This window comes from Notolepis coatsorum, assembly GCF_963971535.1.
Source record: "Notolepis coatsorum genome assembly, chromosome: 5".
NCBI lineage: Eukaryota > Metazoa > Chordata > Actinopteri > Aulopiformes > Paralepididae > Notolepis > Notolepis coatsorum.
Window position 1 is genome coordinate 57,159,629 of NC_140169.1, and position 11,204 is coordinate 57,170,832.

At 46.9% G+C, this 11,204-nt stretch overlaps 1 protein-coding gene across 1 annotated transcript in view; it reads right to left on the minus strand.

The window, feature by feature from the left end:
* jag2b (jagged canonical Notch ligand 2b) overlaps window positions 1-4,491 on the minus strand; it is a gene marked incomplete at its 3' end in the record, with an annotated part of 226,004 nt that extends 221,513 nt beyond the window's left edge. The window contains exons 1-2 of the mRNA XM_084314117.1: window positions 4,376-4,491; window positions 2,780-3,169 (exon numbers count right to left, since the gene is read on the minus strand). Of these exons, the coding sequence (XP_084170243.1) occupies window positions 2,780-3,169; window positions 4,376-4,453 (468 nt within the window). The 5' untranslated portion in view covers window positions 4,454-4,491. The remainder of the gene's footprint in view (window positions 1-2,779; window positions 3,170-4,375) is intronic.
* Window positions 4,492-11,204: the final 6,713 nt, after the last annotated feature.

Below are 11,204 nucleotides of genomic sequence, written 5' to 3' on the forward strand. Positions count from 1 at the left end.
GCAAAGAGGGACATCACCTTTAAGCCCTTACAAATACAATTAGTTCAATATTTTAAGTAGCCCAAGTTACCCACATGTAGTGGCCACCTAATCAAAGATCAAAGAACGCTCTGTGCACCAATCGGCAAGTAGCCATTGCTGTGCGCATCCTTTCTTTATAGCTAGAATTAAGCTTCACGAGAAAGAGGCATGTAGCTTCGTCTGTTTAGTAACCCCCGACCCCCAAAAGGTGCACTTCACCAAAGAACAATGCCGATTTATTTTGCACTTAATCTCACACACGTCCAAAAACTCTGAGCAGCTTTGCACACATTCATTTAGTTAACGAGAGTACATTAGTTTGAACATGGCCGCCAGCGATGTCATCGGGGACATTGAATCCTTGTGTTGTAAATTGTAAATTACAGCTCCATGAAATCATGTAGATGAAAAAAAAACAGCAGTACCATGGTCTTAACCCTTTCACTAGTACCACACTACATAAGATTAACCCTTTCACTAGGGTTAAGGTAGAGCCATATGGAATCCGCGATCACGGAATCGCGGACGGAATCGCGGAATTGAGCAATAAAAATGGAATCAACTATTCAAAAATAAAATAAAAAATTTACTTTTTTTTTTTATGTTGTGGGACTTGTACAGCACTTTGTCAGTGCTGTAAAGTTTAAACCTTTTTAAATCTTAGACAAACGAAACACTTTGCTTTCATGAAATATTGTAAGCCGTCATTTGAGGCTTTATAAAAGCAGCACAATGAACACAAATCTGTCAGTGCCGAGTCCGACCTCATCTTAAATAACAAACAGCATTGCTTGTTGTAGTTAACAAAGAGAGGCAGAGTGGATTTTGCAAAAATATATATACTTTTTTTTTTTCTTTTTTTTTATAATCAAATTTTATTTTCATATTTGAATCCCATGCCCATCGAACGAAGCTTCAAAGTATTTAAGACAGCCCTATTAAATGGACTGTTATATCTTATTAAATTGTGGACATTTATTCATTCCCACTTATCAGACACTATTTCTGATGGTAAAATGAGCGTACAAAGCAAAATACAGAATTCTGAAATATTAAAACGGAAAAAACGGAATTTGGAAAAAAATAAAATGGAATTTGGAAAAAAATTAAACAGATTTCATATGGCTCTAGGTTAAGGGTTATAGGGACTGCTACTACCCCATCATTTCATTGAGCTGTAATTAAAACACCACAAGGATTCAATGTCCCCGATGACATCACTGGAGGGTGGGTGGAGGCCACGTTCAAACTAATTTACTTAATTTACTAATATATCTGTCAAACTAAATTAATTTGAAAATGTATGCAAAACTGTTTAGCGCTTTTGGATACGTGTGGGATTATATGCTAAATAGATTGGCGAAGTGCTCCTTTAAAAGAACCTATTTAAATCAAGGCTAGTACAGGCTAATTCTGAATCATCATAATCATTATAAAGACGCTGACATGGCGGTCAAACTGGGTGCAATGACTTGACTAATCCAGAAACCCACAGTTATTATCAGTCAGAGGCGGTTGACTGCTTCCGAGGGGGAACACCTGCACTGCACCTGGCTCCCAGGCAGCACGAGGGGGAACACCTGCACTGCACCTGGCTCCCAGGCAGCACGAGGGGGAACACCTGCACTGCACCTGGCTCCCAGGCAGCACGAGGGGGAACACCTGCACTGCACCTGGCTCCCAGGCAGCACGAGGGGGAACACCTGCACTGCACCGGGCTCCCAGGCAGCACAAGGGGGAACACCTGCACTGCACCTGGCTCCCAGGCAGCACAAGGGGGAACACCTGCACTGCACCTGGCTCCCAGGCAGCACAAGGGGGAACACCTGCACTGCACCTGGCTCCCAGGCAGCACAAGGGGGAACACCTGCACTGCACCTGGCTCCCAGGCAGCACAAGGGGGAACACCTGCACTGCACCTGGCTCCCAGGCAGCACGAGGGGGAACACCTGCACTGCACCTGGCTCCCAGGCAGCACAAGGGGGAACACCTGCACTGCACCTGGCTCCCAGGCAGCACGAGGGGGAACACCTGCACTGCACCTGGCTCCCAGGCAGCACGAGGGGGAACACCTGCACTGCACCTGGCTCCCAGGCAGCACGAGGGGGAACACCTGCACTGCACCTGGCTCCCAGGCAGCACGAGGGGGAACACCTGCACTGCACCTGGCTCCCAGGCAGCACGAGGGGGAACACCTGCACTGCACCTGGCTCCCAGGCAGCACGAGGGGGAACACCTGCACTGCACCTGGCTCCCAGGCAGCACGAGGGGGAACACCTGCACTGCACCTGGCTCCCAGGCAGCACGAGGGGGAACACCTGCACTGCACCTGGCTCCCAGGCAGCACGAGGGGGAACACCTGCACTGCACCTGGCTCCCAGGCAGCTCGAGGGGGAACGAGAGTCCAAACATGTCGTCACTGGCTGGAACCACCGATCATCTCTAGACTTAAGTTACAACAATACCTCTTAAACTCATCCACCGCATAGCTCACTACAGGTGGCCTAAGCAAAGCGTGTTGTTGTTGTCGTCATTGTTGTTGTCGTTATCGATTAAGAAGAGGCCAAAACGCTCATCTCAAATGGACCCACTGTAAACCAGGACGCAGGCAGGCACCAGACCAGCTCTCCAAACCCGGCTATGGCCTAACGGAAGTTACGGAACCACCATGGATGGAACCTTCTAGCCATGTCCCTCCTTAACGGCTCCTTCATCGCAACAAGCTACAGGCCACCAGGGGGCACCGCACTCAACTCACCGGCCAGGCGAACTGGAAGGGGATCCATATCTTGCCGGGATTGTCGACGTCGACCTTGTTCGGGTTGTTGTTGTCGTTATTATTCGGGTTGTTGTTGTCATTATTATTCTTCGGGATCTTAAATGAGAATATATTTCCCCCGAGGACCTCCGTGGTGGCGCCGCCGTACGTGCAGGGGCCCGAGGTGGTGACCTCCATCTGGTACTCCTTCAGGCAGACGCGGAGGTACGTGTCGCACTGGTCCGGCCCGCAGTGCGCCTCCCGCTCCCCCTGTGCGCCGCCTCTCGCCCGCCCCGTGGCGGCGTCGCAGCACTCCCCGTGCGCCAGCTCCCCGTTGACGTTCTGCACGGTGACCAGCTGCAGCTCCACGTAGCCCGTCGACCGGGACACCTGGGAGATGACGGGGCAATGTTAGTTAACCCTTTCACTGCCGCACTACCACCAAACGGTTAACCCTTTCACTGCGACAATACACACAGATGGTTAACCCTTTCACTGCCACACACAACAGCCGGTTAACCCTTTCACTGCGACAATACACACAGAGGGTTAACCCTTTCACTGCCACACACAACAGCCGGTTAACCCTTTCACTGCGACAATACACAAGAGGGTTAACCCTTTCACTGCCACACACAACAGCCGGTTAACCCTTTCACTGCGACAACACACAGAGGGTTAACCCTTTCACTGCCACACAACTCAACAGCCGGTTAACCCTTTCACTGCCACACCGCGACAGAAGGTTAACCCTTTACTATCACACAACCGAAGGGTTAACCTTCTGTCGTGTGGCATCGAAAGGGTTAAATACGTTTTTTCTTTTTTTTTTTTTTAGAAACCACACACACACACACCGGTGCGTGAAACAGACGGTATAGCTTATAGCAGTAACGTCGGTGCGTGTCATGTGTGACACAACTGGTCAATCATTTTTGTTACTAGCACAATTATAAATGTATTAACCGAGGAAATCGGTTGTATATTATATATAATGTATTATTTACAAGATGTTTTGTTGTATCTTGAGTTATATTATTATATCTTGTTACATAAACACGTTGTGTGTGTGGGGGGAATTAAGCGAATGCGATTCCAGGCAATTGTGTTGTTAACACAGGAGGAGGATGAAGAGGTATATTTAATAATAATAATAACGTTGCTTGCAGCAGCAGCAGGCAATTGATGCAACAATGCAACTTACAACTTGTGTGTGATGTAGAGAGAGAGGCCTAATGCTGCACAGAGAGAACCTGCAGACAGCAGGGTGTCTAGTGATATTATTAAAACGAAGACGAGGAGTGAGACTCCATTCCTTAAGACGGTCATCACAACATCGCATGATGTGTGATCACATGCTCCTCCAAAAAATGACGTCTCTGCGTAATTCAATTATCGATTAATGTGATGATGATGATGGGTGATGGTGGTGGGCGGCGGAATAGGCAATAATACTAATACCAAATCGATTATGCCCACCACCACCACGCCCACCAACTTCTCTAGACAACGACCCCCCCCCCCCAAAAAACATTCATCCCATTTTATATTTGGCCCCAATATTTGTAAATATAGGAGCTCTTCTGCTCTGCTTACCTCCGTCCATGTCGTCAACAGCAGACACACTATTGGGAGGCAATTCCTACTAATCCTCGTCCCATCATCATCCCACATGATCAATTAGTGCGTGTCATAGGACCAGCTCCTCCCGGGACACATGCACGCCAGGACGATCTACTGTCTCTCCTCTCCAACACCATGTATGTCCAGATGAGATGCGTGTTGATGGTGGTTAGTTAGTTGTGGTTCATCCACCAAAGAGTCTAGTCTCTCTCTCTCTCTCTCTCTCTCCGTCAGATCACTCCACGGCGACTGAAACGCTCCACAGCCACACAGACAGCACACGCCTGTGAGGAGAGGATGATGTCTCCTTTGATTGGCAGCTCGACAGACCACTTAGGGATTCCGCCTGCGGGGGGGGCCGTACCGTCTCTCTCTCAGTCCAGCCAACCGGGTGCTGCGGGGGGCCGGACAATATATTATAGTATCAAAAACAAAACCCACAGCATGAAGCTATAATAATATAGATGCAATTCAAGTTATTATAATTTAGTGTTTTTGGGGAGGGGGGGGGGAGGGGGGGTATCCTCTGATCCCTTATCAAAAACAAACCCCAGCATGAAGCTATAATATAGATGCAATTCAAGTTATTATAATTTTTTTGGGGGGGGGGGGGTATCCTCTGATCCCTTATCAAAAACAAAACCCACAGCATGAAGCTATAGATGCGATTCAAGTTTTTTTTGGGGAGGGTGGGCAATAGGCGCACTACCCTTTACGCATGTGATATACATGTTTTTGAGATGGATTAAATATAGCCTTTGTTTAGAAACAGTGTTAATTTTACAAATAGTCATGAGACTTTGTTTCCAGAGAATTCCAAATGTCTATATTTTTTTTTAATTATAAATCGATGACGGGCCGACACCTGTTCATTGGCAGGACAGGCGTCCCAATTAGCTCTTTCAAGTTGACTAGTTCACTATATGAATTGAAAAAGGGGGGACCCTGATGTAAACAAGACGAAAGTCTTTCTCTGGTCTGCATCCCCTTAACAATTGTGTGTATTGAGCCGTACTGTATTTGTACCCATTCTGCAATCTGTTAAATAAAGTTTTCATTCATTCATTCATTCATTCATTCAGACGTGTGTGTCTGCTATTATTTGCCCTCTACACCAACATGAATAATTATAGACTACCCCCACATGTGTCAAGACAAGCTGGTCCCTCTAAACAGGCCTTCATTGAGATCACCATGATAGACCGCTGCAGTGTTTCAATAATAACACAACCTTCAACAACCCAACAGGCAGCTCACAGAGCCTGCAACCAATCCCCTTCAATTACAGTAGTTTAGAGCGCCCTCTGCTGGGGATGTCATCAATAACAGCCCAATACATTGATTGATTGATTGATTGATTGATTGATTGAAAAGTTTATTAACAGATTGCAGAATGGGTACAGTACAGTACGGCTCAATACACACAATTGTTAAGGGGATGCAGACCAGAGAAAGACTTTCGTCTTGTTTACATCAGGGTCCCCCATTTTCAATTCATCATAACATATATGACATACAGATAGACAGTACTGCTACATCTATACATTTATGACATATCAGATTTGCAAATACAGTACTGTTTGTGATACAAAAGTGTCCAGAAAAGAGTGTATATACATTTGGCGTAGAAACTGTACATTGGAGGAGGTTGGGTGGGTGGGGTGGGGTTGGGTGGGTGGGTGAGGGCTGTACATTGGAGGTGGGGGGGGGGGGGGGGGGTTGGGTAGGGGACACACACACATTTTACACTGTACATTGGAATACTGACAAAGCCTTACTTGGTCATTTACTGTACAACTAGGTTAGGACATTTGTTGGGGCCAGTTTCTAATTGCAGTCTCCCGTAGGTGTTCTTTGAGAGTGTTTTTGAAAGTGGGTAGTGATTCACATTCCTTTACAGCTGTGGGTAGGGCGTTCCACATTGATGTGGCATAATTGCGAAACGTGTTTAGTCCCTTGTTTGAGCCGAATCTAGGTTTTACATGATTTGTGGAGCTCCCTCTGGTGTTGTGATCGTGGTATTCATAATGACTATACTTCGTAGAACTCATTTTGTGTGCGTGTGTGCGCGTGTGCGTGTGTGTGTGGGGGGGGTACTACTGTCGGGTACTTTTGAGGACAGAATATCCTCTGAAAGATAGATGAGACGAGGTACATCTGTTAAACACAGTGTGGTTAAACAGCAAATTTGTTCCTGTCCTCGCTTTAAAAGATGCCAATTTGATTAAATATAGATGTTTAGGATGATCCTGGCTGCAGCAACAAATGGAGTCCTCTGACCCCAACACTCCTCCTCTGACCTCTGACCCCAACACTCCTCCTCTGACCCCAACACTCTTATCTAGGGTGTAGCTCACCTCCATGTTTCACTGACGAGGCGTGTAGCTCTACATACATGTTTCACCGACGAGGCGTGTAGCTCTACATGTTTCACCGACGAGGCGTGTGGCTCTACATGTTTCACTGACGAGGCGTGTAGCTCTACATGTTTCACAGACGAGGCGTGTAGCTCTACATGGTTCACTGACAAGGCGTGTAGCTCTACATGTTTCACTGACGTGGCGTGTAGCTCTACATGTTTCACCGACGAGGCGTGTAGCTCTACATGGTTCACTGACGAGGCGTGTAGCTCTACAAACATGTTTCACTGACGAGGCGTGTAGCTCTACATGTTTCACTGACGAGGCGTGTAGCTCTACATGTTTCACCGACGAGGCGTGTAGCTCTACATGTTTCACTGACGTGACAGCAAGGAGAAAAACAGCCGTCTTCTTCTTTCTTTCTTCTTTGCCTCTTTGCACTGCTGCGGTCAGGAAAGCGCTACCGGAGTCTCATGGCCAGTACAGAGAAACTCTATCCCCAGGCCATCAAGATGCTCAATTACTCTTTAAACAAACACTCACTTTAACACGACATCATATTTATGTATTTATTAAAGAAATTTGCCTCATTTCACCTTTAAAATTTGTTTGTATTGTCTGCATTTGTACTTCATTATACTTGGGTTGTACTTTAGTTTGTATATTGTATAGTGTTTAAGCATTACATCACGCGACGGAGTGTGTTATACAAATTAGATCACGCCTATGGGTGGTTGTTAGGCCCGAGGCGCAGCCGAGGGTCGTTAGACCCCCATAGGTGTGATCTAATTTGTATAACACACGACTTCAAGTGATGTAATGCGTTTATACAATGACCCAATTCACCCAACCTTATACAATAAACACACAGTAATTGAAGCATAATGGAGATTTATTCACAAAACCATCCACAGAGAAAGTAGATCCAATAGTACATCCACTAGTTAGACACCAGAGGGAGCTCCACAAACCATGTTAAACGCAGATTCGGCTCAAACAAGGAACTAAATGCCCTACCCACAGCTGTAAAGGAATGTGAATCTCTACCCACTTTCAAAACCAAAAGAGAGCACCTACGGGAGACTGCAATTCAAAACTGGCCCCTGTAAATGTCCTAACCCTACCCCCTCCAATGTATAGTAAATGTCAGACTCTTTTTGTATCACAAACAGTACTGTATTTGAAAATCTGGTACGTCATAAATGTATAGATGTAGCAGTACTGTCTATCTATGTTATGATGAATTGAAAATGGGGGACCCTGATGTAAACAAGACGAAAGTCTTTCTCTGGTCTGCATCCCCTTAACAATTGTGTGTATTGATCCGTACTGTATTTTACCCATTCTGCAATCTGTTAATAAAATGTTCAATCAATCAATCAATCAAATCTGACAAAAAAAAAAAAAAAACAGACGGCCATTTTTCTTTAATGTCTGCGATTTTTCTTTTGTTTCACACCAGTGACTGCATCACTGGTCATGACAAATGAATTAAATAATCCATGCGTATGTAACGAACTAACATATTCCAGTTGACTATCTTTTTTGGAGGATTCGTTCAAAAGCTATTCATACTTAAATTTTTTTTATCTATGGTGGATTGATTCAGACAGAAAAAAAAAGTTATTCAGATTCAGATTTCAGATTCAGAGTTTTATTTGCCACATGGAATCAGTACAATCAGAGTTTCTTCATTACACAATCATAAATATCATTCTATGGACAAAAGGAGCAGGAAGAAGAATAAATCTTATAGTTACCTGCCCCTTATTCCTAAAGTATTTACTTAATGGTCGGCGTACAACCTAATTTACACAAAATAATTATTTATACCATTATACAAGAAACACACAATCCACAGTTAAACAAGAACAAATTTAATAATAATAATAAAGAATAAAAGAAAGAAAATAAAATATCTCACTATTCAGATCACATTTGATTTTCATACTAAATATTTTTTTTTTATAATTTTGTTTGAATTGATAAACACTATTACATCCCTTAAGCTCGCTATGGAGACAATTCCACAACTTTACACTAATAACTGAAGGACATCTGTTTAAGTGTGGTACGTGCAAACTGATGTTTTTGAAAAATATATTATTTATTGCCCTAAACATAATTAACATTGTTTGAAACTTAACCATGTCTTCAAGTTTAATTATTCTAGATTTAATAAATAATGTGTTTGTGTGTTCTCGATAATTCACTTTATGTATGATTCTTACAGCCCTCTTTTGTAGTATATATAATGGTTTTATATTGGTCCTATAAGTATTCCCCCATACTTCAACACAATAACTATTCTGTATCGTAACGGCTCTCGCTCGGCGTCACTTCCGCACTGTACCTCGCTTGTGCACGTGCACTGAATAAAATTCCACAATGTACCTTTATATCCCAGTATTCGTCTGACCACACCCCCATCAGCTTACCTTCATAAGCAGGTGTGTGGCCACCTACTCGCCTCCTTCTTCGCTTTCACCACAAGGAAGTGCTTTTGGTAGATCCCCACTTGACGAGGTTGCTAAGTTGAAGACAGTTGAGACGTGTTTGCATTGTGCTTATTTTTTTCTTCTCTCATAAATATTCAAAAAGAAAAATCTAAGTCATAATGTCTACCTCGGAGAGTAGACCCACTCTTCACCAGCGGTTCTCCATTCCCGCCTCCGTCGTGCGTTCTGGTGCGGGGCTGTTGCCACTTTCGTGGTTGCCAGCCAAGCCCGGGAGACAGCCGATGGGTAGTTTGCCTCTCCGAGGAGCCGGTGCATCGGTGCCGTCGCTCCGGCGGTGGCCTGATCCCGACTCTGGTTCCTCTGGTTCCAGGGAATCGTCCGTTCTTGAGCGGCCGGTTCCTTTGGTTCCAGAGGATTTACGACGCAAACTTTTCGCGTCTGCCCGTTCACGTCGCAAGATGGTGTCCTGCAGACGCGAACGGCCTGGGTTTGGGGAATTGCTGGAGACCAGCGAGGATGCGTCGGTCTCTGCATGCCCTATGGAAACTGAGGATTACATGGTAGAGGCGGACGGATTCTTGTTTGAAGGCCCAGTGGAGGCGAGTATCCCACCCGTCCAGGTAGCACTGGAGGGGGGTGAAATGTCTCCTTGGGGCGCCTTGTTCGAGGATGTCGGGGAACCACCTCGGCCTCATCAGCAGGATGCCCTGCTATCAGCCACATCAGACTGTGGCTCCTCAACCGGTCGAAGCCTGCTGCATGTGAGGGATGCGGGTTCGGTGGAGGGAAGTCAGCAGGGGGAACTGCGGGTTTTGTTCCCCGAGCTCATGGCAGTAGCGGCCACTGCAAACGGCGTGCCGCTGCCGCAGCCATTGCCTGCTCCTGCCCCCGATGATCTCATAGGTCATCTCTGGCAGCGTCGCCCGGTGAGAGGGGTGGACGTTGTCTACCCATTTTCCCCCTCAATGGGGGCCTATGTTCGTCGGGGCCAGGTGGTGTCTCACATCATGGGCCTTACTCCCGCCTACGTACCAGTTACGCGGGTGGCGGGGTTGGTCGAAGGTATGAGAGAGGGTGTGCCACGGCTTGATAGGCCGATGGCCGCTCTCCTCTGTCCGGATATGGTGTGGGAACCGTTATGCAAGCCGGTTCTCCAGGGAAAATCGGCTAGGCGATTGGCATATTGGGGTGACCAGTCATTTGTCGCTGGTACACAGTCGCTGGCTGCTGCTTCTAACATCGCACAGCTGGCTAGATTTGTATCGGGGATAATGACGGGCGGCACGGAACTGACCGAGGTACAACACGATCAGATCACCCAGGCGGCAGGAGCTGTCCTGCATCTTACCCAGGTGCAGGCCATAGCCGCTGGGAAAGTGCGCGCCCTGGCTACCCTGAACCAGCGCCACCTTTGGCTGGAGCAGGCCCGTGTGCCAGAGAAGAAGAGAGCCCCTCTTCTGACGGCCAACCTCTCCGATGCTGGACTATTCGGGAAGGCCCTGCAGCTGATGACCTCAACGTGCAGAGAGATGGCAGAGGAGAGATCCGTTCTCCAACCCCATTTTCCGCCTCCCGTCCTCGCCGGTGGAGTCAGAAGGCTTCCACGACGTCGAGCTACCTCCGCCGTGCCTACCACTGCCTCCGCCGCCACTGCTGGCCCATCCAAGAAGGCCAGGAGGAGAGATGGTGCTTCTGCTGCCGCCGGCCCATCTACGACGAGACGGTAGGGATCGACGAGACCAGCAGCCGATTGTCTACCGTCCCTCCGGGGCTTCTCGGGGTGGCAAAACCCGAGCGGCTCGAGGCAGCAGACGCAGCTGAATTAGTGACTTTTTCCCCCTGTGGTCCCCTCTATACCCCTCCCCGGCCCTCTCGTATTTTGTGCCTAAATAAAAAGTCCCCTTAAAGGGGGACTGTATTTTTTGGCCAAACAAACTGTGTGTTTCTTCACCAATACATATGATGAGGCTGCGAAATGTGAAT